This window comes from Maylandia zebra, linkage group LG18 (genome assembly GCF_041146795.1).
Source record: "Maylandia zebra isolate NMK-2024a linkage group LG18, Mzebra_GT3a, whole genome shotgun sequence".
Lineage (NCBI taxonomy): Eukaryota > Metazoa > Chordata > Actinopteri > Cichliformes > Cichlidae > Maylandia > Maylandia zebra.
Genome location: NC_135184.1, coordinates 17436316 through 17464288, shown reverse-complemented (window position 1 = coordinate 17464288; position 27973 = coordinate 17436316). Strand labels below are relative to the sequence as shown.

General features: G+C 40.8%; 1 protein-coding gene across 2 annotated transcripts in view; it reads left to right on the top strand.

Moving 5' to 3' along the window:
• The window catches only part of LOC101469893 (tensin-3), a 32208-nt gene extending 5646 nt beyond the window's left edge, over nucleotides 1-26562 (top strand). Inside the window, exons 2-27 of one of the 2 annotated variants that reach the window (XM_014412313.4) lie at nucleotides 214-381; nucleotides 586-636; nucleotides 804-926; nucleotides 2610-2674; nucleotides 3788-3871; nucleotides 4705-4817; nucleotides 5319-5379; nucleotides 5574-5649; nucleotides 5739-5868; nucleotides 6120-6185; nucleotides 8020-8121; nucleotides 12624-13820; nucleotides 17133-17290; nucleotides 17386-17503; nucleotides 17939-18022; nucleotides 19384-19513; nucleotides 19616-20139; nucleotides 20236-20322; nucleotides 20398-20529; nucleotides 22684-22779; nucleotides 23226-23303; nucleotides 23437-23514; nucleotides 23737-23905; nucleotides 23982-24050; nucleotides 24384-24413; nucleotides 24532-26562. In XM_014412313.4, coding sequence (XP_014267799.3) covers nucleotides 232-381; nucleotides 586-636; nucleotides 804-926; nucleotides 2610-2674; nucleotides 3788-3871; nucleotides 4705-4817; nucleotides 5319-5379; nucleotides 5574-5649; nucleotides 5739-5868; nucleotides 6120-6185; nucleotides 8020-8121; nucleotides 12624-13820; nucleotides 17133-17290; nucleotides 17386-17503; nucleotides 17939-18022; nucleotides 19384-19513; nucleotides 19616-20139; nucleotides 20236-20322; nucleotides 20398-20529; nucleotides 22684-22779; nucleotides 23226-23303; nucleotides 23437-23514; nucleotides 23737-23905; nucleotides 23982-24050; nucleotides 24384-24413; nucleotides 24532-24676 — 4116 coding nt within the window. In that variant the 5' untranslated portion in view covers nucleotides 214-231 and the 3' untranslated portion in view covers nucleotides 24677-26562. The remainder of the gene's footprint in view (nucleotides 1-213; nucleotides 382-585; nucleotides 637-803; nucleotides 927-2609; nucleotides 2675-3787; nucleotides 3872-4704; nucleotides 4818-5318; nucleotides 5380-5573; nucleotides 5650-5738; nucleotides 5869-6119; nucleotides 6186-8019; nucleotides 8122-12623; nucleotides 13821-17132; nucleotides 17291-17385; nucleotides 17504-17938; nucleotides 18023-19383; nucleotides 19514-19615; nucleotides 20140-20235; nucleotides 20323-20397; nucleotides 20530-22683; nucleotides 22780-23225; nucleotides 23304-23436; nucleotides 23515-23736; nucleotides 23906-23981; nucleotides 24051-24383; nucleotides 24414-24531) is intronic. The other variant, XM_014412314.4, reaches the window with a different exon arrangement.
• Nucleotides 26563-27973: the final 1411 nt, after the last annotated feature.

The following is a 27973-nucleotide window of genomic DNA, read 5'->3' as shown; positions in this document are numbered from 1 at the left end:
TGGCACACACTGCTGACCGTTGCTGTGTAAACACAGTATGCTGTGTCATACAATCTGGCATTGAAGTCACTCCCTAAAGTTATCTATGAGAACATGTACACAATGACACAAGCTGAGGACTTTGAGCGTCAAATATTGACCTGAGTCACCTGCAGTGCTGTGAGACTGAAAGGCTTTTTCCTCCTGTGTCTCTGCTTGGATATTTTTTAACAGGAAAGCCAAAGATTCATAATGGAGGAGGGATATGAACTCGACCTTACGTATATCACAGAGCGTATCATAGCTGTGTCCTTCCCCCGGGGGTGCTCCGAGGAGATCTACTCACACAACCTGAAGGATGTCACGCGTATGCTCAAGTCCAAGCATGCAGACAATTACCTGGTCAGTGCCGGTCCATTTGCTGCTTTCCCCTGGAAAGTGCTGTAACTGTGTTGAAAGTGTTGAAAGGTGGTGGGCTTTGATGTAATGTTGACTTGATCCCAGAGTGATTTCATGCATTTGTAAGAACTCTTGTTAAGGAAGAATGCAGAAATCTTAGAGACAACATTTTAAGACTTGTGCTTTGTTGTGTTATGTTTTCTTTAGATCATAAACCTGTCAGAGAAAAGACAAGATCTCTCTAGAATGAACCCAAAGGTAAGGCATCTGGCATTTACTTCAAATAGCGCAACTGTACACCTCTGTCAGTCTACTTGATTAACTCAGGCTAGTGAGCTAATGTGAGCAAGATATTATTGATTTGTAAAGCATAGGGACAGAGGATGATGAGTGTGTATGTGTGTGTCTAATGGTGTTGTTTTTAGACCCTGGATACAGGTTGGCCTGACCTGCATGCTCCACCTTTGGATAAGATCTGCACCATTTGTAAGGCCATGGAGAGCTGGCTCAATGCTGATCCGCTACATGTGGCTGTTATACACTGCAGGGTGAGCACCTACAGAACCTTTATACAAATATAATATTGTAAAACATAGAACAGTTTAAGACTAAGTGTGATTCGATCAGATTCGGTTAACATCTACTGAACTGTCTGTCATGAGAATGTGGTTTTACATGTTTGCTGAATCTGGGTAAGTGCAAACCAGTGAAACAAGAAAGGAAAAACACACAATAAGCAGAAAACAGTTATGTGAAATAAACAATGTGGTTCTGCAGTGTGGTGCAAAAGTCACAAGGCACCTGTTCATTTTAATGCTTTGCTATGGGAAACAGTGATTTATTGGAATATGTGCAAAAATGCTTGGAAATACAATATATAGACAAACAAATAAACAAAAAACAGAGTTTGTGCAGTTCTTACAAACTTGAATGTCAGCAAGTTGCTACGACCACCTTTATTCTTTGACACAGCCAGAATTCGATTGGGGAAGATTTCTTCTAATTTCTATTACTGGTCCTCAGGAATAGTTCTACAGGCATCTTGAAGGACATTCAAAGTTCATTTTTGGATGTTCTTAATCAAGATGATCCCAAACTGTTTCAGTAATATTGAGGTCGGGGTTCTGGGGAAGTGACTCCATGACTGATAGTGTTCCATGTTGTATTTTTCTATCCAGGTATGCTTTTACTGCATTTACAGTGCGATAAAGCATAATCAGATGCTTTCCAGATGGTATTAGATAATTGATCAAAATCTGATGAATCAAAATCTGATGGTATTTTTCTGCAGTCATAATTTCATCAATTTTGGTAAGATCCCCAACACTATTGGCTGAAATAGAGCCTCATACCCTGAAAATACCTCCGCCGTGCCTCATAGATTGCTGTAAACACTCACTCCACAGCAGTTTGGTCACCTCCGTACAACAGATGAAACTAAAAATCTCAAATTTGCCCCTCATTTTCTGTTAGGTTGTTGTGTAATTTGGCACACCTCAGCCTTTTTTCTCTGTTTGCCTTAATTAAGAAGGGCTTCTTGACTGCCACCTTTCATCCACAGAGACCATTTCTGATGAGGATTTGACAAACAATAGATGGATCAGCTTTCCAAAGAGCTTATAGCTCTTTGGAAAGTTTCTTATATGTGTAAACACTATTAATGTATATATAACTGTGTTATCCCTGGCAGTTTGCTAATAATAAAGTATCTAAAGATAAAGATCTTTGCTAAGTTGTCTGATATGTGTAGACACTACACTGGTTCACCCCTTAAGTTGGTACATTTTTACACTTGAATGATTCTTAGGTCAGTGTTAAATGGGTTGGCAAACAACCAAAAAAACATTCATCTGAAAATAGCTAAGTACACGGACTGGATGACTGGACTGAAAATGAATAAGCAGCAAATAGCCAAAGGAAAGCTTGAAAGACCTCCAGAAAGCCTGGAGAAATGTTGCTCAAGACTACCTTAAAACATTTTATCTTAAAAATAACATTTAATCTTTACAAAAAAAAGTCTGGCTCAGTGGAAGCAAAATATAAAAGAAATGAGAGGTGACTCATGACTTTTGGACAATACTGTTCGTTTGGCTGGAACTTGTGTTTATGAAGACTGTGGGGGGCCTTTTGGCTTTGGTTTCATTTTTAGTAAGACTGCTGCGTGTGTAGTGAATCATCTCCTGTTTTTTTTTTTTTTTGTTGTTGTTTTGTGTGGGTTTTTTTTTTTTTAGGGTGGCAAGGGTCGAATTGGCGTTGTCATCTCATCGTTTGTGCATTTCACTGACGTGTCAGCCAGGTAACCAACACACTTCTCATGTTTTGTTACTATAAATGATGTTTTTTCTTTTTGCTCTGAAGTCATGGCTCATCATGCTATGTGCGACCGCTCACTTCTGGTGGTGAAGCAGTATGAACAACAAACCACAGCAGTTCACGAAGACTCGATATGTTGTGTTTTTGTAGACGATAAGCAATGTCAAACCAACCACCAGTGGTTTATTCACCTCCTTTAATTTCGGGTTAAGGTGAATCAGAAAGTGAGTCAAAAGAAAAGTCACTTCTCTCCGATTCAAAGAAAAGCCACACAATTTAAGCAATGAATCACCCCGTATTGAATTGCGTGAATCAACTTAGAAACATGTTAGTTACTTAAATGCCTTCTAGCCACAGTGTCAGTTTCAATGTATTTTTTTATCATGAAGAAAACGGATTATAATTTTCTGACCAAGCAAGCAAATTCGGAAGTGCCGAAGGTTTAAGTAAGGGCTGATATTGACACGACCTGCTGATATGGCATTGCGTAGATTCTTTCTGCACACAGCAGACAGTGTGGCATGGCCATATATTGGCTCTTAATTCAGACAGTTTGTGCATTTCTTAGCACTTTTCTTTCCCACTTCCCACTGAGGAATACCATTGCAGTAAGGTGAATGTGAAAGACGGGGCAAAAGAGAGGTAGAGAAAGAGACAGGAAAACACAATGGGACAGATTTACAAAGGAATAGATTCCGGGGTGGGGGGGAGGAGATGAGCGAGATGGCCGATGACAGTAACAGAGCTTTGGTGAAAGGGCTCCAGAGCCTGTTGGTTTTAGGTCTGTCTGAATAGCCAAGCTGCGCACACACTCTGGCCTCTCTGTGTCCTCCTCTCCCCCTCTGTGTTTACTTAAAGCTGGCATTCCCTTCCTCTCTGTTGGAATCCTCTGTTTCTCTGGTTACTTTCCCTCTTGTCTATGCATGTATGTATGCATGCATGTGTGTGTGTGTGTGTGTGTGTGTCTCTGTGTATGTATGCATTGCCTTAATTGGATGTTACAGTCCACACTATTCAATTATAGAGGAGAGTATAATCTTTCTCTTGAGTCATAATTACCTAAAGCGTTTTACGCGTCTCTCTCTTTCTGTCAAAGTGCTGACCAGGCGTTGGACCGCTTCGCCATGAGGAAATACTACGATGATAAGGTCTCAGCTCTGATGACACCTTCACAGAAGCGGTAAGACCCAAAACATAAGCACGCCCTTCTGTTTGGTAATAGAGCTCTAGCAGTGTGTTTGGCTCCTCATTGACCCACCTCTCCATCCAAACAATCAGATCCCAGACCCAGCTGATACCATACAATTCATTCAGTCCCCATGCTGTTTGTTTACTTTTTGAGCTGACAGCTAGTCATTGTTTATCATTTTAATAGGATCCCATGGTAACCTGATGTAATCGTAAACCTACATATCTCGCTCGCACTCATGGCTCTTGGGCAAAACTGGTTTATCATTTCTGTCTAGTCTCTTTGCTTATCAGTGATAAACAGTAATGATGACAGTTACTGTTTTCTAGAGATGCTAGACAGCAGATTCTGATTTATTTCAACAGAGTCGTGTTGGCCGTTTTCTTTTTCCCCCCCTCACATATTTAACATAAGCAAAGCTGATGTGCCATTCTCACCTTGCAAAAAAAGCAAATAAGCCTGTTTTTCCAAAATGCTGAAGTGCTGTCAGGTTTGGAAAAAATATCTTAGCGATATCACTTTACCTGTGAAAAATACATCTTTTTTTACAGAAAGGTCTGTAATAGAATCAGGGGTATTTACTAGGCAAGGTCAATGTAATGAAAAGATATTATCAAGTTGCATTATGGGTGTTGAATGAGCCAACATTTGGAGACTGACTGTAGTGGCTAAACGACAGGATATCTTGGCTTCAATGAACAATGACATTGTTCTTTTTATATCTCACTTTTCAGTCCCCCTTCGCATTGAATATGTAATACTAAATCACTGAAGCAATACAAAGTCTTGTGTAATGTTGATATCCACCTCCGCTTTCCTCTCAGGTACGTTTGGATCCTCAACAGCCTGCTAAGCGGATCCATGAAGATCAATGCCTCCCCCTTGTTCATGCACTGCGTCATCCTTCACGGGATTCCAGATTTCAACTCTGCAAGAGGTTAAACACATATTGTTTATCACTGTATATTGTTTCAAAGAAAATACCATCACTTCTAGCATGGCACAAAGAAAGGAATTCGGAGACAGCCACATCAGAGTTCGAGGGGTAAACAAAAGTGGAGTCTGATTGGAACCGTGTCTCTCTTTTTCCAACTCTCACAAGCATGCTCAAACAGATAGAGGTTGTTTACATAAACAGAACTGAAGAAATGAACTTTCCAGTTCCAAGTGAAACCATGGGAACACACACATGCGCATTTTCGTGTGTACACGTAAATTGCTGTTTTCACTAATTTTACTGAAACAACAAAAAGGTTTTCATCACATCGTGGAGCTCAAATCCCTTTCTCACAGCAGCAGCTTATCACACTTCAGCTGTGAGCAAAACAAGCCAGGAAGCATCTCCTGAATATTTTAGCTAACTGGTTTCTCGAGGTCTTGATAAGAAGGAACCTGTGACTAACATTTTGAAAACACTTTGTCCTTTTTTTATATATAGTGTGCTGTCCTTACATCAAGGTCTACCAGGGAATGCAAGCAGTGTATTCATCTGGATTCTAGTAAGTAGCTTACACATGTGGTACAGTAATTTGAACATTATAGTTTACTTCAAAGTATGTAGGAAGGCTTTAAAGCAGTTTTCTGTTTTAGTTAGTTTAATGTTAATTTGAATTAGTTACTGCTTTCTGTAAATATCTGTAATTGCTTCCACACTCCGGCTCCATGCGACAGACTTCTGTTGTTTTTGTTTAAGTCACATTGGTCCAGGCCACAGAGACCGTGTATGCATCATGCTGGAGCCTGCGCAGCTCCTAAAAGGGGACATCATGGTAGGGAAAAAAAACAAACTGCGTTTTCAGAAGTTGCGAAATCTGCGCTTTTGTATTCATTGTGACATTTGTTTTTTTGTCTCTCGTAGATTAAATGCTATCATAAAAGTGAGGTGACTTCAGAGCGTGAGGTTATTTTCCGGGTGCAGTTTCACACGGGAGCAGTACAGGGTTACAACCTGATGTTTGAAAAAGAGGACATGGAGACTGCCAACAAAGGTAGACCTAGAAAAAAAAATCCCATGAACAGATCTCATCACCCCGCTGATAGTAAACAGCAACTCCTCAACTCTGCACAGCATCTGCGAGGTTCAGCTTGAACTTAATTTAGACATTCTGCTTTTAGACCAATAATTTGGTTTCCCCAAACATGTTACAATTACCAAGAGAGCTGCAAACTAACAGCAACTTTCATCTTACTGGTTCTGGCTCTCATTTATGCACTTCTCTCCTTTGTGCTGTCAATTCAGACCCCAGATTTCCAGATTATGGTAAAGTGGAGCTGGTTTTCTCCGAGGGACCAGAGAAGATCACAGGTAGACTTCTAACTCTTTATCTTTATTTAAAATTACTATAGGGAGTAGTAGGAAAATTTGAAAACCAGATACAATGTTCTATTCTACTTTTTTACGTGCTGTCCCCTCCTCTGGTCATCTCCCTCTGCCCCCTGATGAGAAGGGAAATGTAGTGTGAAGTGTGTGCTGACAGAGAGGCAAAGAAGCACAGCATGAGCTGCAACAGAGGCCCCACAAACTATGTGGGGCCTCTGTGCAGGTCTGGTATACAATGAAATGTATATATTTCTATTGTCTGCTCTGTTTTTGATTAAGTCTTTTGGTCATCAGCCATATTGTGGTGGCACTTTCTATTACAGCTTGGTAATAATGTGGTTCCTGAGGGGTAATAAGAAGGTAATAATATGGAAATAACAAGTTATTAACACTTAAATACCAAGAATACCGAGTAATAACTAGGTAATATGTTCTGTCAACAGTGGTTATACTTGAGTAATATTAAACTGATATTTACATATTTAGGAAAGAAGTGTGGAAACAAACTGCATTGGTTGACAGCACTACTTAGTAATAAAATAGGGCTATAAGTTATATAATAACAATATAATCACCTTCTAGCAATAACATAGTAACATCTGAGCATGTGAATTTTTATATACTGAAATATACTGAATACTAATATTAGTTGATTGTGCTTTGTTTCTCCTCTAAGGTAGCAGTTTAAATATTGTTTTTGCCGCTGTGGCTAATGACGTGGACAATGAGCAGTAGTTTATGTGTAATAACCAGCAATCATGAGTGTAAAATACAAAACTTCACATTTTTAGTAATGTTTCCTGCATTTAAACCTAGGACTCTAAAAATATGTCAGTATTTGCTAGATGTAAGTAAATAATAATGACTCAAGCGTGGGTTTATGCTATACAGCTTATTTGTTGCTACACTAATAGAATACAGGCCACTCTGGTTCTGACAAGAGTTGAGTAAATGCAAGAAGAAAATGAGCACCCTTTAACATCCTGACCATATGACAGCTCAGCTTGGCTGCCTTTTAATAATAAAACAGTTTCTCTGAATATGAATTTGCGTTTTCATTTGTAATAGCATTCAGCTTGTTTGAAGTTACATATTCTACCAAGGTTACCAAGCTGTAATAGAAAGAGCTACCAATAATATTTTTGCTGATGAGTTGGGGTCTTAAATAAAAACCTTAATTTTATTTTATCTTAGTTTGTAGTTAGCCCACAAATTAAATAAAATAGTTTCTTTAAAAGGCAGCACGGTGGCACGGTGGTTAGCACTGTTGCCGCACAGCAAGAAGGTCCTGAGTTCAATTCCACCATCAGGCCAGGGCCTTTCTGTGTGGAGTTTGCATGTTCTCCCCGTGTTTGCGTGGGTTCCCTCCGGGTACTCCGGCTTCCTCCCACCATCCAAAGACATGCAGCTTGTGGGGATAGGTTAATTGGATAATCCAAATTACCACTAGGTGTGAAAGTGAGTGTGAATGGTTGTCTGTCTCTGTGTGTTGGCCCTGCGACAGACTGGCGACCTGTCCAGGGTGTACCCCGACAGCTGGGATAGGCTCCAGCCCCCCCCCCCCCCCCCCCCCCCCCCCCCCCCGCGACCCTGAAAAGGATAAGCGGAAGTGAATGGATGGATGGAGTTTCTTTAAAATTTAAAAATAAAAATGTTCAGAAATGACATGGCTTTCCTGCTATCAGATTAATGAGAAGGGTCAGTGCTACTTTCCAGTCACTTTACGATATATATGACACTACAGCCAGCTTAACATAGCATGCAAACTGGACAGTAATGTGTGTGTTTGTTTGTTTTTTTGGGGTTTTTTTTATTCCAGGTGCTGACAAGTGGAAAAATGGAGGAGATGTTATTGTGGACTACAACACAGCAGATCCTCTAACTCGCTGGGACTCGTACCAGAACATCTGTGATGGCGAAGGTACTGTTGTGATGCCTCAGTGGTCTTTACATGACTCACAAGACTAGTATTCATCCAACTTTATTTCCTTATCATTTTCCCAGCTTGCAGTGCGTTCTTTCTCTTTTACATTTACATGAACACATGCACCCTTTTTTTTTTTTTTTTTTTTTTTTTTCCCTCTCTTGGTTATTAACCCCCCTTGACAGGGCCTGTTGTGCATGTTAGTGAGTGGCTACAGCGTGATCGCAATAACATCGACGCAGTCACCACTACATGTTATGGGTGTTTCTATAGGAGTGGGACTTCAATCCAAGTTATGACACTTTCGAAGCTAAACTTACCTTTTAGACTTCAGGGTGATGGAGATGGCATGGAGTGTGTCTGTGTGAGGGAGAGGGAGGATTGTTGTTGTACGCAGGAAATGCTGGGTTCAAAGGAAGAGCAGTCAGTTCTCAGGAGATTTCTGTTTTGTTGTTTCATGAAATGAAAGGCATGCTTTAACCCACTCACACATACACACTCTCACTACCGCCCACACACATACACACGCACATATATATATATATGTGCGGGTATATATACATTCTCACACACACACACACACACAGAGCCACCCTGTCAGGGCGTCCCGTCCTAGCTGTGGTTGTTGCTCTCCACTCGACCACAGAATTCACAACAACCTCCCAGAATAGAGCAACGTGGTAGTGGCATTAAAACACAGATCCACCCTGTTCCAGAATTCATTGAGTGTTTTTATAAGCTAAGTTCAGCATGCCTTTTTTTTTTTTTTTTTTTTTTTTGTTGCTTTTTTTTTTTTGCTTTCATTTGAAATACTCCAATAGATTTCTTCATGCTCACTTGTGGGAATGCAATAAAAACACAACCACTCAAATTTAAGAATTCATCAAAGCAAAGCAATGACAACAACAAAGAAGCATTTTTTTCTATTGCCTCGATTCCCGAGCATTCATGTGGGATATTTACAGCCTTATTTTTCTCATGTAAACGCTACATTTGAGAAGCAAGACTAGGAGCTTTGTTGGAATTCTACATCCACTTACCACCCCGTCTTCTGGCAGGACTAGTTTACCTCCGTGAGGCTGTCACTCGGAGCTTCTTCAGGAGGAGGAAGTCTAGGAAACGTTTGCCACTTTAGTGCTAATATTTTGAAAAGAAAACCTCATTTACTTCAGTGGCTTTTCTTCAATCGTCAGTGTGTGTTTATCTCCTTGTGTGAATTGATGGCTAACAAAATTGTTAATTCAAGAAAGGTTGTTGACTATTTATTTATTTTATTTTTTTTTAATGTATGTGGCGGCAGTGTTGGTTTTTTTTGTTTTTTTTGTTTTTTTTTTTGTTTTGTTTTTTAAATTTAAATAGAAAGGCGGATATCCATGGAAATGTCTCCTCTTTACTGTAAATAATCTAGCATTTTTCATTGGACTTTTTCCCTAATTAAATGCACTTCTGTATAATATGGTCACAGCAACCAATATATAATGTCCTAATTATAACATAGAATACAAATAGTTCAAAAATGTTAGTCCACATTAAATGAAAGCAGATCCTGTAAAAGTTGATTAAATGGTTTTGGAAAGGTTTTGAATGATACTTTGATACTTGAAATCCTCTGACAAATTAACTAAAAAAATGGATAGATGTCTTTTTTTTTTATTTCTTTTTAAATCATAGACGGTTACATTTTGTTTTTGTCTTCTTCTGAAGTGATGATTTGGACTTGAGGGTGAAGTGTCAAATTAACTATGGAGCAAGCTGTGTTATTTGCCAAATTACATTCACTTTATTTTAAAAATAAGCTACAAAATGCACAAATCCTATAAAACTGTTTAAAAGGTCAAGTTCAGTGACATATTAGTTGAGTGTCTAGTGTTTCTTTCCTCTGTAAAGTTGAGCATCTTAACATGAGATGGGAGATTGACTCATATTTGGAAGAATCGCATGAACTTTAATTTTCAACACTTGTGCATTGGTTTTATGAAGCGTGGAGAATCTCAATTTAACTAAGTATATTGAATTTTAGGAAAGACTAGCATCAGATATACACCTATAAAATGAAACCTTTGACTTAAGGCACTGAAAGACTGTATCTCTTCTGTTTCTGATTACTGTGTTGACCATGTCAACTCCAAAACTAAGAAAATAAAACTTTCCTCATGGTGAGATACTGCTAGGGTTGAGTATTGTTCAATAATAGTCATTATTTGTTCATCTCTTTGTACAGTGGAATTTAAAGTGATTCCCTGTGTGCGGCAGTATACAGATCGTAGGCACATGCAGAAGGCTGGGTGGAAGCAAATGAGGATGCTCATCATCATTATGTGTTTGACTCACATTTTTGGCATTCGTGGGGTGCAGGATGGTAGTAACTGAGAAGGAATGGAAAGGGTTGGGTAATTGCATAGGCATACACAACCAGACCTCCTCCTGTGATACAAAAGTAGCTGGAGGAGCAGTCCTGGTTTCGCTGCTTTCGTGCACTGTAATTGGTAGATTATTCAGAGACTGACCATACCACAACAGCCAAAATGATGAATGCTTGATGTAAATGGTTTGACTGATTTTCTTAGGTTTGCTACCTAAAAACACGTTTGGTAAACCATCTATGGCTTTCTTAATGTCAAGATTGGTAAAACTGTTTTGAAAACAATGCGTGAACCCCGTAATTGGGTTTGAGGCACATCTGTTTCTTGCCTGCATTGTGCATGAGGGCATCGGGCGTGTAATTTCACGACACACAAGAGTAAAAGAAAAACAAACTTGGCTGCCACTTTTCGTGAAATTTGCCCCGAGGTCCCTGCAGACGCTAATGACTGCTTTAATTGAAAAGTGTCTTTTTGAAGAGCGAAAATTTCTTGAAGTACAAGAATGTTGTTTTCATTCTTTGATCTTCTCTGGCCTGCCCTCTCTCTTTTCTTTCATTCCCTGATTTTTTTTTTTCTTCTTCCCCCTCTTCTCTCCCCTATGGGGTAGTCCCCTAACGCAAGGCAAGAGGTTGAGGCGGGCTGGTTTCCTCCAGCCCGCCTCAGCTCCTTAGTCCCGCCTCACTTGTTTACATTCCTCTGCCCTTATTTGGAAAACTCAAGGTCTCCCCTCGCCACCACCCCAGCCCTCCCTCTTCCCTTGTATAGAGTGCAAACACCTTCCTGGCAGTGAAAGAAAGCTGGGCCAACTTATTCGAAGTCTCTGAATTTGCCCCTTACGATTACCTGCGTGTTAAAAACAATGTCTGCTCCTCTGTGCATTCATCGCCTGTTCAGCTCTTCAAGTTTTATTTCACCGGAGGCTGGGATTGTCTTGTTTGCTTACCTGGCAGGGACCGTGAAGGTAAGAGATTTTATTCTGCAGCCAAATGGGTGGCCATGAAGGAGGAGGCAAGGTGTGGGGGGGTGGTGATGATGAGAGGGATTGATGAAGAAAGATGGCTAGTATTCAGATTCAAACCCGCTTAAACCTTAGTAGAAGGAATTTCCACTAAGACTGGGGGGGAAAAATCCCAGCAGCACATGCCTGAAAGCAGTGTTAAAAAGTGCATTTTGTGTGACGGGAGGGACAAATCATGCAGAGAGAGGGAGGGGGGCTTTTATCATGCATGTCTGGCATTCAAATCCTCTGGTTGTGGATTGACTGAAAAGCAAGTACTTTAAAGCAGTAGGCTAAGGAAGAATTGTAGGAGTCATGTTCCCTGCTCTCTTTTGTTGTAGCGGAGGGAGAGTGACAGTGAGACGGCAGTTCTGCTTACTTGGCAACATTGTTCCCTCACCCTTGGAATTCAACTCCAGACCTCATTTTGCAAGATGTCTAGCGTGGCTGAAACCAGACTTTTCTATTGTCGTGCATGCCGTGATTTAGCTCGGCCTTTCAAAATGACTGACCTCTTGAGATTTATCTGTTACTTCTGAGGATTAAGGAGCTTGTTTGGACATATGCTGAGGGTCAAGGGGCAAGAGCGAGGGAGTTGGGTGGCTTCATCACAGCTGGGTGAGGAATGCAGGGGTCAGAGAAGATCCACAGCTGTCCGACTGTTGCAGCAGCAGATAGAAGACTTCACATCTCATATATAATCTATATAATGAAGAACACCTTTTGCCTGTTATACACGCTACTCTACTACTGCTACTACTAAACAAGCACTCTAACAGTTGGCCTATTGGGAATGGATGAGTGGAATATCTTTAGTTGAAGTAAGTTTAGATTACAGAAAAAATATGTGGTTGAGTCTACATAACATTACACTTTTTTCCCAACACATCTAATTTAATGGCTTGTCTCAGTTCAGTATTATAAGTCACATCTCTCTCTTCTCGTACTCTGTGTTGTAGTCTCTGTTGTCATGGTCATGTGAGGCGTGAGTGTTTGGCGTCTGTAGCGAGTCTTCTCGTTAACAGTCTTCTCTTGTCTGTGGTTTCTTGTCCCGTTTGTGCGTCTCTGCTGTTTGTGCGTCTCTGTGTGTGCCCATACCAGCTGACTGTATGAAGCGCCGCATCTCTTCTGTTTTGCAGCACCACGATCTCAAGGCCTAACACAGGACAGGACGGCAAACAAGAGGAGCCCCACCAGAGGAAACGTCGCGCTGGCCCAAGGGCCGCGCACAACCTCCGCAACCTCTAGCCCTGACCACAGTGACCACGCTCTCTCTGTCAGTAGTGACTCAGGCTTATCTAGCACTTCCCTGTGGGCGGACAAACCCACGCCTGTCGCCAGTGCTACCACCACCACCACCACCACCTCCGTCAAAGCTAACCAGGGACCAAGTCAGCAGGAAAAGGTCCAGCTAAAGCGCCTCCTGACTGGTTTTGGCCTTGAGGATCCGTCACTGGAGGAGATGACTGACGAAGGCGCTAGAGTGGGCGTCCAGCAGGTAGTCCCAGCGCAGGTGCACATCAATGGAGACCCACAACCCCGAGAGAGGGAAACAGACATTCTTGATGATGAAGTCATTACAGGTCACGATCTGCACAGTGTGGACAGCTTGGGAACCTTGTCGTCATCGTGCCACAAGAGCAGCCAGAACTCCCTGCTGTCAGATGGCTTTGGGAGTCCTGGAGGAGAGGAGCAGCAAAGCCAAAGCCAGCACCACATCCACCATATCGCACCTCATCCTATCGAGGACTATGAGAGATCCTATGCTGAGGCTAGAAGGGGCTGTCTGAGCTACAGGAGCAACTCTATAGCCTCCTCTAATCCCAGCAATGCCCCTGTACCCCAGCAGCATGTCTACAGACAGGGAAGCTATTCCACACAGTCCTGGGTTCGGCAGCAGCAAATGGTTGCCGCGCAACACTTTACCTATATGCCAGAGGATGGAAACGATGCAGATCGATTCCACCGGAACAAGCAGGGTGGTAGTCTACCTAAAGCAGGCCTGCCCACTGAACCACAGGGCCTTACCAGGGACTCCGCAGCAGATCTTATTAGAAACGCAGCACCCCACAAAGAACAAACGTCGATAAACAACAACAATAACAACAAACGGGATGAAGAGTTCAAATCTCTCACGAAGGACATCGACAACTCCATCGACCAGCTCAATCAGCTGATCATGGACCTGGATCCCACGTTTGTGCCGAGCCACGGCAGCTCCATTAAGAGAAAAGGTGGAACACCGGTTAACGGCTCGGTCGGCAAATGTTCAAACGGCATCAACCTCAGATTCAGCGATAATAACTCAGCAGACCTGAAAAGCACACAGCAGACAGGTAAGATAGTCAGTCTGGGTGTGGTGGTGGTGGTGGTGATGGTGTTGATGTGGTGTTGTCCTGGAAAAAAACGTGTGACTAATCTCAGACAGGAAGTTGTTTGCCTTGATACAGCAAATAAACACAGAAAAAAAAATATAAGCAGCAAGACCTATTTCATCCCAAGTTGTTTTTCTCCAGCACCATCCACTTTTCTTCCACTTCACTCAAGAGCGAACATAACAAAGCACACCTTCTCTCCCCTTCCCACCTGGCGTGTTTTAGGGGCAGAAATAGCAGGGTTGTTGCCAGGTTTTCAGATGTTTTCAGATATTTTCAGAGGAAAGAGCGCTGTCCTGACTTGTTTTTAGCTGTGTGTTTAGCTATCTGAGGGCGGGATCAATGTGGTACATGAAGACAGACAGAGCAGCTATCGTCCTCTCTTCTGAACCTTACCGTCTCAGTGTTTGTTAATAGAGATTTCATCGTGTGCACACAGATATGTCCACAATCAGTGACTATCGTGCACCGAAAGCTCGTTGTTGTGTATAGATGTTCAAAGCACCACATTTGAAATGTGCACTTCATTCCTTCATTTAACATTAATCATCTTTATTGCGTGCCGGTTGTAGTCAGCATCACGCTTCCATCTTTTCTTTTGAGTTCTTATCCATGATTCTGTGACGCTGAAACATCTGCTTTGATTGTTGTTAGACTTGCTGAGCAAACACGGGTTATGCAACACGATGGCTATAGTATCTACAACGATAAAGTTATTTCCTCTTTCTTCAAGTTGAAACTGATTCCTGGAGTCATGCTGAGATTCTTGAAAAGCTGCAAAAGAATTCACATTATCTCCTTCCGTACCTCTCTGCTTCTGTCTACATCTGTAAAATTTAATAGAGCCTAACATTTCTGATAAATATATTCAGAAACCAGAAAAAAAAACATACAGCATTTTTTTTTTTAAATTAAAATGCAACATTTTTATTCATTTAGTGCAATTTTACTAAAAACTAGTAATGCAGAGGTAATTCAGAAAGCTATCTACGTGGATAAATCACAGCATGCATGCGTGGTTGTAGGAGGGGGGTGCAAAATAGGGAGGCCTGAGGAATTTCCAGAAGAGAAACAAGTCAGCCCGCAGGCGATGTTTCTTTCCGTTTGATTCAACAGGCATACCTGTCTGCACATATCCACTACATGGGTGCACCATTCCAAGTAAAAAAAAAAAAAAAAAAAAAATGCCAAAGGCACTAACTTTTCTAATTTGCAAATAACCTGTGGGAAGCATAAGAGTGTTTGTTTATAAAAGTTCTTCACGATATAGGATGTCTGTTTAAAGTTCATGCTTTGGGCCTTGTTTTTTGCACTTTCGAAGTTGCATCTAGGATCTATGCAGCTAGACGTCTTTTTTGCTTGTGTTCATCATGTTATTGCTTGTAGCTTCCATGCTGTTACTCTTTTAAGCATAACACTAGCTGTTTTTACACCTTAACGGAGTTAAAAGGCGTAAAAAGAATATTAGGGCTAAGGAGAGAAGTTGTGTTTTTTTGCTTATAGTGTTAACTAAAAATGATCATCTGAAATTCATTATTAGCCTGGTCAAGTGACAAGCAACATGAAAAGGCATTCATCAACATAATTCCAACATGGCACAAACTGCCTTATCGGTTATTGTCTAGGTACCCCTCCACAATACTGTAGATAATGTATTATACTTCCCATCCCATCCTTACTCTAGAAGTCATGACAGGTTGCAGAAATAATGGTCGATATGGTGCATTTTTCCACGAACACGATCGAGCTGTTTTTTGTTTGTTCATAAGCAGAGAGTGCTTGCTAGCGCTGTCCTTAGACGTTAAACGTGACAAAACTATTGAGGAAAAAACGCCGCGTATATATTGTTTACCATGACTCTGGTTTTACGTGGCCTATCAACACAATTTAAAAACTGGTATATATCACATTGTTGCTTTGTCATCTTAAAGTGGTCATGTGATTGGCTTACCACGACTAAGATATTCTTCCTCAGTCAAACAGCAACACTCATGCGATTGTTTTGCCCCCCTTAGCTCCAGGTGTTGTGCCAAAAAGTGATCATCTGCCAGAAAGTGATTGTCGTCTGCGGGAGCGCGCGCAGCCGCTGAAAGCTGTAGCGCCCAGATTACTTACGTAGTCAGCTACTTCCATGCAACTGATATAAGGTGCGGTCACCTGAACACAGTTTCAACCGTCTGTTTGTTGAAAAATAGTAACGCGACCTCATTTTCTTGTTCGTAACGGTAACGGCGTTGTAACGTTAGGAATTAGATTACTCGTTACTGAAAAAAGTAACGCCGTTATTCCCATCACTGTTAAAGTGGTTTAACAAGCAAAAAAAAAAAAATCATCTGAAAATGATCAGCTACAAGGACTAGAACATAAGGGGGGAAAAGCAGCCAATGTCCAAAGAAAAACTTTAAAAGACCTTCAGAAAGCCTGGAGAACTATTCAAGATCATATTACAAATTTGGCCGCCTAGAACGAAAAATATAAAGAAATAAGGGGTGGCTCAAGAGTTTTGCAAAGTACTCTACATAGACCTGCAGTAAGAAGAAATAATGTCATCTATGCATACAGCTCTGTCTGTGTCATCTGTAGATCAGGCAAAGTGATTAATGAGGCCAGGCATTAGCATTCTTCAGGCCTGAGAGGTCAGAACTCACTGGGAGGGCTCAAATTAACACCCTGGTGCTGAGTGGCCACACTCTTCAGAGCAGTCACAACACTGAACACCCTTCACCCCGAATACACAATGAACACCATCTAGCTAGACCTCCGGCATTCCTCAGCTGTCCACTCAAAACATTACACAAGTGGCAAACCTTTTCACTTTTGTGCATGCCCAAATTCAGGTGTAACACATTCCCAAACTAATTGTGTTATCATAATATATAGTTATTCCTGTGCTATACTGTGTCTGATTTAAGGAGGCTAAGTAAGATGTAATTTAAAAACTACCAACATGACAGAGGTGAAGACTGGAGGTTCCATTAAACTGCTTTGATATTGAAGAAATTTGCCATTTGATTCATTGTAATCAGAAAAAAAAGTGTTAGAAATACTGTGATTACTCTGTGTAACCATACTGCTTCAAAAAGTTTTTTAGGAATTCAGTTTAGACAAACCCTGTCTGCACTGTGCGTACTTTCCTCAAAGGTACCAAAGGTCAAAGCACCACTGTTTCTCATTGGTGTCTTTAAGGCACTTCACTTCCTTGAAAGCAGTGATGCATGTAAATCTGTTAACATTTAATGACCTTCTTGCTGCTGTCTACCTGTGTGTATGCAGCTGTCCAATCCAGTGACGGACGAGTGGGCATAACACAGACTCTGAGTTGCCAAGGAAGGGACGTCATAGATCATTCAGGCTTCTGTAACTCAAGATGGGCTGAAGCAGAGGAGTACAGAGGCCAGCAGAGATGTCCCCCCTGTGTGCCACAGTCCCAGGTAGATACAGCACATGTGTGCAGTATATTTAAATGACCTCTTTCCCTCTTAACTTTCAGTTCCGGTTATACATACGTGTGTAATGTTTGTTTCAGCATTCCATATTGTGTCGAAGTGACAGTGCGGATTACAGATCCAACGGCCCAGATGTAGATAATAGTGACATACCTCCACCCACTCCTGCATTCCCCATCTCTCCACCAACACCTTATGGTGAGTACACTGCAGTTCAGTTTTCATACATGCACTAAAGGCCTTAGGGAGATGTTTGCAATAATCTAGATGCCTACCACCATAGACGAATTGGAATAAGGATCAACCAGCCCTCTGATACAAATGCAGTTTGGCACCCGTGTGATTTCCACCTGTGTCTGCTTGTGCAGTGTGAGAATAACACAATATTCAAGTTATGGTCTGTTCCCTGCCTGCTGGATGCTTTACTCAGATGCACCCCTCACCCAATCCATTACTTCCAGTATTGAGAATGTGACTGATTTGTGTCGTGTGCTCCATGTGAATACAGGCAGCGGTGGGCGATGATCCTACCAGCGTGGGGAAACAGCTTATTTGTCTCTGTAACTGTCACCGGATTTCTCAGCGCAGTTGATAATGTGTGTTGTCCCATGCTCATGTGCTTTGGGTTTTCAGTGAAAATCTTCTCAGAAGTGACTCACAACAGGAATACTCCATCTCCCAGCATGCAATCTTTTGGAGGCTACAGAACCGACCACGGTGGGTTCTTCAAAGTTCTTCAAACTGAGCTTGTTTTTGGGGTTTTTTTGTCCATTTTCTGAGAAATTAAAATGAAATGACAGAAAAACAACACACCAATAATAATATACATGTATGTTTTTTAAGCATGTTTTCATTACAAAAGAGACAGGACAGGCATTTTGGATTTTTTCTGCGTTATATTATAATAATGCTTGCATTGTTTTCTGTGCAACATCAGCCGTTTTGAGACAGATGGTAAAAGTTGTCTCGAAAGCAGGGAGATTCCTAACCATTGTCTGCCCTTCATGGTTGGTTTTTAAAGAATGTCTGCATGGTCACAACCTGCACAGAAAACCCCTTTTTTGGGACATAACTGTGTTGTTTTTTATATTAAAATCTTTTTTTTTTTCTTCATGTTTTACTTTGGTCTTTATCCAGTGCAGAAAAAAATCCAGACTGTGAGATTGTTTTTAGAGACGGATGGATGGAGTTTAAGAAAGAGTGCATTTATAGCACTTTGTTCCTACAGGCCTGGTGGACTTTCCAGAATTCTTAAATGTTACCTTTTTTATATTTACTCTTTGTCATAGAGCTCTCTCAAAACTATGAAACTGATTTAAACGTCAATCTAAAGTCTGGTGTTTGATCCAATACAGAGATAAAATAGATCAAACCCGTTTGTTTCCATAGAGATCTACAGTATGTCTAAAGGTTGTAGGTCCTGGGAGCAGATCTGTGTCCCTGCTGTGCCTCTTACTACCTCAGATATTCAGGCAAGAATCGCTGCATTCAGCCCTGCCACATCTCCATGGTTACTGTGGGTCAGGAAGAAAAACAACTTCTCCTCCCCATGAAAGTGTCTCTGTGTACACGAGCGGAAATGGGGACAAGAAGAAACCAGTTACTCTTTCAGCTTTGCACCTCTTGTTTCCATAAACCCAGAGAAAACCTGCCTGCAAAGACACAGTTTGAGTTTTTGGGGATGTCAGTGTGCCCAGACTGACTGAAATAAAGCTTTAGGTAATTGTTGGTGTAGGCGTTTAATTTGTAGCTACCGTTAAGTCTTATTTGCTGAACACCTGGGTGGGTATAAGGCCATACGAACAGTTCTGGTTACATTTCAACTACAATTGTAAGTATTTGTTACTTGAATGAACACCAACCTTTTTCCCTGTGATTTATTTCACGTGTTGCAGAAATTTTCTTTTAAACTTTTCAGAGCTGCTTTTTCTTTTCTTTTTTTTTTTCTTTTTGCAGCTTTTCTCTCCATACTTATCCCTGCTTATGTTTGTGTTCTTTTAAAATTATAAAATGCATACCTTGACTCGGACTCTGTGCAGAAATGTGCTTTCTAACATTCTGTATTTCGTCTTACACAGAACCCAGGGAATATTCAGAGATCAACCATTTCGGAGTGGAGAGTTTGCCAGACCCCTCCATTAACTGCCACAGGACACAAAGTTCCTCATACTCTGCCTCTATTGTTGGGAGCCTTCAGCAGACAGACAGGTAGAGCTCTGACTTACACAAAAACTCCAAGCACCTTTTTTTTTTAGATCCTGTGTTAACACCAGCAGTAATAAAATGCTCCCATAATCTGTTTTTCCCCAGTTCAAACAAGAACCAGCACTGGCCAGAGCATCCTGTCCTGAGCCACCACTCCTCTTTGAGTAGCTACCCCTCTGCAAGACAACCTCTGCCACACTCCGTGTCACTGGACTATGGCCACCACTCTCCTCCCCTTAACCACCCCCACATCCACCCTGCCCCGAATGCTCACAGCTCTCCTCGAAGCAACCAGCGAAGCCATATGGCTAACTATACTCTCAACCATAGTCCTGCTCAAAGCTTTGAGGAACAGGATGACTCGTGTCTCGGCTATGGCGCAGACTGTCCAAACCTGGACAGGGATCTTTTACCCTCAATGGATGGGCAGAATCAGTTAGCACAAATGCAGCCTCCACTTCTGCCTGAAAAGAAGAGGACGTCAGATGGGGAGCATTCGCTGGGAACAGCCTCTCCAGCCCTCAGTGGATTCTCAAGTCCCCACAGTGGTAGCTCCCTGAGTATTCCTTTCCCTAACATCTTGCCTGACTTGTCAGCTCAGACGCCAGGCACAGCCTCACCTCTGCCAGGTAAGCTAGGGTCTGCTAAAGAAACTGAAAGCCTCGTGGGTGTCATACGGCTCGTTGAGTGATTTTTGTTGTTTTCTTTGTCTGTGTATTTTCCAGATGTGCTAGCCAACAAGCAGGTTACTGTAAAATTTGTGCAGGATACATCAAAATTCTGGTACAAGCCAGACATCTCAAGGGATCAAGGTAGGTGCCAAATGTAAACACTTTTTTGTTAAGAAAATTCTTGAGCTACTTCAATCATTGTTTCTCTCTCTTCAGCTATTTCAGTCTTGAAAGACAAGGAGCCAGGCTGCTTTATTGTGCGGGACAGCCACTCCTTCAGGGGGGCCTACGGTCTGGCTATGAAGGTGGCTACACCCCCTCCCTCAGTTCTTCAGCAGAACAAGAAAGGTATGGTACATGTGGGTGATTAAAAGACGGCATGAGCACTTCAACATTTGGGACAGACATATTTTCTGGCTTTTTATGTCTGTGTGTTAAATATTGAGTTAAAATCTGTGTGAATAACTTTGTGTAAGACACTGGAAGTGGGTGGAAGCGATTCTAATACAGAAATCCCAACAAGCAAAGCAATCCAACACTTAATTTTATTAAATACAGTTCTGTTCAGTTCAGTTTTATTTATATAGCGTCAAATAACAACAACAGTCACTTTAAGGTAAACACTTGGCAACAGTGGAAAGGAAAAACTCCCTTTAAACAAGGAGAAATCTCTGGCGGCCATCTGCTGCGACCAGTTGACCAGTCCTTCTGCTTTGAATAATCGTGCAAAGGTAACCTAAAGCTCCCTTGGAATGTGCAATATACTTTAAGTGGATCATTCGGGTCAGTTTGTATTTGTATTGTACATAACACATACACAACATACATAAATATCTCTGGGAAATAAACATACATCACAGTATTACAGAATTTCATTGATAGTTAAGATATTAGAGATTGGTCCAGTGGTCTGGACAATCCTGGGAATGGTGCATAGCATAAGCACAGACAAAGCCATCTTCAGTTACAGCCCACTGTGCGCACCATCACAGTGGAACCTAAGAGTCCCTCTCTCCCTCTGCTTGTGAGTGAACTCCTGTCTTTCTGTTTCTCTCTCCTGGGCATCATCATCACGATGCCAAAGGGACCCCTATTGCCTGATACACTTAGATGTACAGCTGACGTTTCACTCATTAACAAAAGATGTGCTGGGTCTGTAAGCCTGCTATAATCCCAGTGTCTTCTTGTGCAAGTGCACTTTCCCACATACTGTAACTGTCTTTCTGAGAAGTCTGTCAGTCCCACAACTGAAGTCAAAACAAGATTTTTGTTTGGTCATCAACTTCCTGGTTTGTTGGTTTAGCATATTTAGAAAATAGGCTAAAGTTTTTTTTTCTTTTCTTTGTTTGTTTCTTTGTTTTTTTGGTAACAAACACGCAGTCTCTAGAGGACTCTGGTCAAACATTCTCTGGATTGTTTCCACATGTAAGGAAGTACTGACCGAATTACAATACAGACCCAATTTTCTTATTTGGAAAAGGAAAGGAAAGAACACTAAACCCCACACAGTGTGTCAGGAAAAAGTCTGCTTATTCTGAGGGGCACAAAGGATGCCCTTATGCCCTGTCTGCAGTCCTTTCATGTTCCCTTCTCCCCGATTCACACCTGCCCTTTTGTTTGATTTCACCCTTCTTCAATCCAACAGCACCTGTGGTGACATCATGACACAAACCATCTCCAGACTTTGAGCTTTGGGTATTGTGACTGCTTATAAGTGTGAAACCCAACCCACTTTGTGGAGCAGGCTTTTCTCCAAGCTTTTGTATCAAGACATTCCTCACATACGCTCATCCAGCCCCTTCAGAAGAGCTTCTGTTGAATCATAATCCACCTAATCTCTCTAGAGAATGAATGTAGCAATTTAATGTGTTTGACGCAACACTTAAAGGCTGGGAAATTATGTGTGGTACTGAGATAACTGCTATGAGATGTTATGCAAGTCAGAGTAAGTGTAGAGCAGAGGTTAATTTGTTGGTTTGCATGCCACATAGAGCCCAATTTTATGTGAAGTGGGTCGGAAAAACCTTTTACTATAACTCATATGTTTATGTTCTTTTTTTTCTTTTTGTGTAAAGACGTTTCTGGAAAATGTTTGCATTTCTTGAACTGTCCCTTTACAAAAATGATGATGAACAAGTTTAAATTTTAAAAAGCGCAGTTTTAACAATATGTTTCATTAGCTATGAGTTCCTAATGAAAGATCACAACAGATTTCCATCATCTTTGACTATTTTGGAACTAGTAATTTACTTCTCTGTAATGCGAACGAGGAATAGCAGTGCAGACGAGTATTTTTTTTATTCAGAAAGAAAGAAAAAGTGATAATTAATGACTTCCCTGCAGTTTTCAAACTTGCCATAGGCCAGACAGGATTCTTGGGCAGGCTCCAGGGGCGCCAAGTTTTACACCCCCAATTCTAGATTTTCAAATACAAGAAAGTTTGCTGAAAAGAAAGTATACTATTCTAGCTAGTTACGTATTTCTTCTTTCTTTTTCTAACAGGAGGAGATTTGGCCAATGAATTAGTGCGCCACTTTCTGATTGAGTGCACGCAGAAAGGAGTGCGGCTGAAGGGTTGCCCCAATGAGCCATATTTTGGTAAGACTTTTACATGGTTAGCAAACATCAGTGACACCATCTGGATTTTTGGCTACACTACAGAAATTGTATTGTACCACCACCAGTAGAGGGCAGGAGAATTTCATGAACGCCAAATAACGATAGATCATAGACTGTGATAGACTGGAATTTACCCATACAGTGTTTCATGGTTTATGTCTGATTTCTGTGGCATTTTTTTGTGCCCCGCTTTCTTCAAATATAGCAACTATTGAAGATATATAATCAAATTAAGTGTTCCACTGATGAGAATTTTATTTTATCGTGGTGATAGAAGTTTTTCTCTGTTGTTTTTTCTCCTTCTTTTTCTTTTTTCTGACAGTTTGCAATTTTTCATGAAATCTTGCATTTTTTTAAATAAACATGTCATTAACCAAAACAGATTTATAACTAGAATTCTAATTTAATATGGTATTGTTTTACAGGAAGCTTAACCGCATTGGTCTACCAACATTCAATCACTCCTCTGGCCCTGCCCTGTAAACTTATCATACCTGACAAAGGTAGTATTCAAGTTGTGGCTACCAACATCTGCCTCTCTATGTTTAACTGTCTGCCAGCTTAGTGTTTTCATCTGCTGATGTAACTGTTGAGGGGTTTTTTTGCTGGATAATCTCATTGTTTTCTTGTTCGCAGATCCTCTTGAAGATGTCAGTGAGAACACCTCGCAATCAGTAACAAACTCTGCCGCTGAGCTGCTAAAACAGGGAGCAGGTAATCAGGTTTCTTATATCAGTTGCTATGAAAAGACACTGTCACAAACAGGTGGCCTGACTTAATACGAACGCTGACGCAATCTCTGTGTGCTGTTCTGTTGTAGAAATGAGCCATTTTCCTTGTCCTGTTATTATGCCGTGTGTCACCCAATGCACTCGCTTTGCCGTTATTTGCGCTTTGCAAATCCAAGTGTAATTTTGAATTTGTCTGCTGCTGCAGCCTGTAATGTTTGGTTCCTGGGCTCTGTGGAAATGGAGTCACTAACGGGTGTCCAGGCAGTGCAGAAGGCCACCACTATGGTCCTGAACTCTAACGCTACACCAACCTCCACTGTGGTCCACTTCAAAGTTTCTTCTCAGGGAATCACCCTCACTGACAACCAGAGAAAGTGAGTAAACATAGTTTTTGCATTCTTCATATATGCATAGCTTAGCAATTTCTTACCATAATTTGGCTTCTTTTAGGCTCTTTTTCAGGAGGCATTACAATGTCAATACAGTAATATACTGTGCTCTGGACCCTCAAGATAGAAAGTAAGTATTGTTGATTTAATGTCAAAACACATGCCCACCTGCTATTTGTGTTTCACTAGTTATTATAGAGAAGTATGTCAGTTGCATGTTGTGAATGGGTGATGGGTATTTATTTAATATGGTTTTCATTTTTTTGACTACTTGAATCCCTTTTACACTACAAGTCGCACTGACTGGCCTTTATTCTCTAAAGTATCTAGGAAAATCCAAAATATGGCAAAAGATTAATTTAAATAACTTCATGCAAATCTAATTGACACTTTTGAATGTAAGTATTTAGGTGGATTCAGTGTAGCAAAAATGACACTATTATCCCTTTTTTACTTCCAATAGGTGGAAAAAAGATGGCTGCCCATCACCAAGGTATGTAGATAATTATATTTTTGCACAGAGACAATGAAAGCAGTTCTTTTTAAAGGTGCACTGCCTGTTTGAGGCAGATGACAGTAATGCTACTAACTACACTGCTCCTCCTCTGCAGAATCTTCGGCTTTGTGGCGAGGAAAACTGGCACTTCGACGGGCAACGTATGCCACCTGTTTGCTGAGCATGACCCCGAGCAGCCAGCAAGCGCTATTGTCAACTTTGTGTCAAAGGTGATGATTGGTTCACATAAGAGTAAGTAGAGGACAAAGCAGATCACTTGGACAGACGTTTGCAACGTCTAGAACAACGAATGAAAGACTGAGAGGCTGAAGAACGGACTAAATATAATGACTCGAGATGGTGATGATCTGAATTTGAACTGAAAAACGTGCAAATGTAAAGTGATCACTGTACGAGGACATTCAGCGACACCTTTAATCGAAAAGTATAAATAACTTTTTAAAAATTTTGTTCCTTTCAGTGCATGAACTGTAAATTAGCTACATAACAAATAACAAAATCATTATCATTTTCACATTGTTTACAACTGTAATGTCTTACACAGTAATACAATCATTATTAACATATTTTAAGTTCCTCATACTAAAGCTGCTTTTCTTACTCATTCATAGCATTTTATGGACCAACCAAGAAAACCCTACATTGTTGTATGTTTCTCTCATATTTAACCAAAAAAGAAAGGATAAAAAAAAAAACTTCATGCAAGCATTCATTAAGATTTCTTTAGTTGTATCTGATGTAGAAACACCTCATCTAACCAAGCAGGCAGGATTTCTCTGTGGATTTAAAAACATGCAAAAGCAGTGTTGCAAATGTGTATGATTTGGACTTTGTGCCTAACTTCATCACATGCATGATTATTTTATCTATGCAATGTAAATGTTGTTTTTGCTTCTTTTTTTTTAACGTGTAGTTTTGTAAAATGTGCTGCATGTAAGTGGCTTTTTTGAAGGTGTTAAATCAATTTTGCCATAAGCTGTATTGGAGTATGACCACTTTTAAAGCTGTCAACATTTTAATGAAAGTGTGAGCGTGCATTTGCGAGTGTTTGAATGAGAGAAATTGTAGAAAGCTATTTTAATGAAACCATAATATTCTTTTATTATATATATTCTGCTTTGACAGTAACCGATTAAAAACACATCAGTACTTTTGTAGATGGTACAAAAGACTAAGAATGTAGGGTTACCTTGTGACCTCGGTTCTCTGAGTAAAGAGTCGATTGTGCCAATTCTAGGGCTGCTTGGAGATCAAATTATCAGTGATTTCACGCCAGCACAGGTGCTCTATAAGTGAGCCAGAGTGTCTGTCCACACGCCCTGAATAGCATTGGGATTATCCTTGTACATATCAAATATGTAACAAATTGAAGATTGAGATCAACACTGCAATCTTTCAGTGTCAAAAATAAAGCAGTATACACATACCCCCCCTCCCCCCTTTTTTAATATTTATACTAAATGTGTAAAAGCACACATCCACACACAGGCTGCTATGTTACAAGAACAAATGCTGTTATTAAAAAGAAAACAAAGAAGAAAGAAAGAGGTCAGTGTTGGAATTTGCAGAAATAGGTTTAGTGTTTAGCACACTCAGCTAGTCATCTGTCAGTGATACACATTTGCTCCTGACCATTTTATCCAGAGAGGGATCGACAACCACACTAACAGCTGGTGTTATTCTTGCATCAAGTGCACGCTTATTATCACTTTCCATGACCTATTATGTGTACCTCATCCTTATCTCATTCAATACTGTGCCTCGGTGTAAAACATGCTACATGTGAACGATTTATTTGTATATGGGCATTTCTATGTTTTTGTTGACTTGTAAATACTAATCATAATGAAACATTTATTTAATCTTGATCCACTAGATTCAGCAACTAGTGGGAGTATTAGCCTTGTACCCAGAGCTGTAAATATCAGGCTGTTTGTTGGTTTTTGCATGAACTGTAGCGGTGGTAGATTGGGTAATTGAATCCCTTTTATTAGAAAAGGGTTAGCTCTGTCTTGTGTCCTTGTATCTCTGTGCTAAGCTATGCTGTGCAGCCTTATGTAAGTATAGAGACACCAGGATGGTAATATCTACCAGCAAAGGAGCAAATAAATGAAATTTGAATACACCGCTGTTGGTTGGCTTCAATCCGGTAAACAAATACATAAATAAATAGTTCAGGATTATTAAGAGTAACTTTGTAAATGTAATGGTATTGGTATTGTGACATTTGAAATATATTGAATACATTTGAATATTATGAGTTTGTCATAACTGCAGGGAGGCTGCAGATGAATGCTGCTAAACCAAAGACTCTAAGCACAATTCCAGCTTTTCAGGTCTTAGCAACATCAGCTGAACTGATAGCTAAGGCATTTTAGCTTTAGGCTTCTATATAAACATTCCACTGTATTTGGTATCTGGCTATTTTCTCAGAAAATAAATGATAAGTAAAAAAAAAAAAGGCTGTGGACCCAGTAAATTTATTTTATCAGTGGAAATAAATGGTATACAATCAGAGATCGGTGTATTAGGTACACTGTGTTGGATCCCCTTAAATTTCAGAGCTGTTTTAATTCTTATTAACATGTCCATGCTGACATGATAGTGTCACACATGTACTATGTGCCGCTACATTATGCATTTGATAATGTACACATCCGTGATTTAAATCTCCTGTTTCAGCACATTCCAAACTTGCTCTATTTGATTGAGGTCTGGTGACTGTAGGCCAGTACATCAGTTTGAGATGAGATGAGCTTAGTGACATAGTGTGTTATCCTGCTGAAAGCAGCCATCAGATGATGGGTACAGTGTAGTTATAAAGAGACGTGGACATGGTCAGCAACAATACACATGTTGTCATATTCTGGGGTGGCAGACTGTGTGGCGATGGTTGACGAGTGAACCCAAAAGCAGACGTGTGGAAACCAAAGCTTAACTTAAACCAAGAGTGAGCCGTTTATTTAGGCTGAGTGATACAAAAGACAAGACAGGAGGACACTAAAGCAAAACTAACCGGAATACACTGGGAAAACTAAATACTGGAACATGGAACATGAATATCTGAACAGTGACGAGGGAAGAGGAAACACACGGGGAACACAGCTGGGGCAAATAAACATAATGAAAGAGGAGGAAGCAAAACTAAACACACAGGACGTGATACTATCAAAATAAAATGGGAAACACGCAGACTAAGACACACAGACTTGACACTGGAACACCGAAGCAGAAACGAGAGACAAAAATACTGACATGACTGGATACGGAGAACAAGGAGTGAGAGACATGGAGTGACGAGAGGGAGCAAGGGACACGGAAGGAAATGGAGAGGGACATGATGGGCTTGGGGAGAACATACATCAACGCACAACTCAGACAGGGGAGACATGGAATGAGACACAAGGAGGGGAACAAGTAAACAGAAAAGGGAGACAAGACGTGAGGACAAACGACATCTAAAAGAAATGCTCAGTGGATACTAAGAAGCCCAAAGTGTGCCAAGGAAACAACCCCTACACCATTACACCACCAGC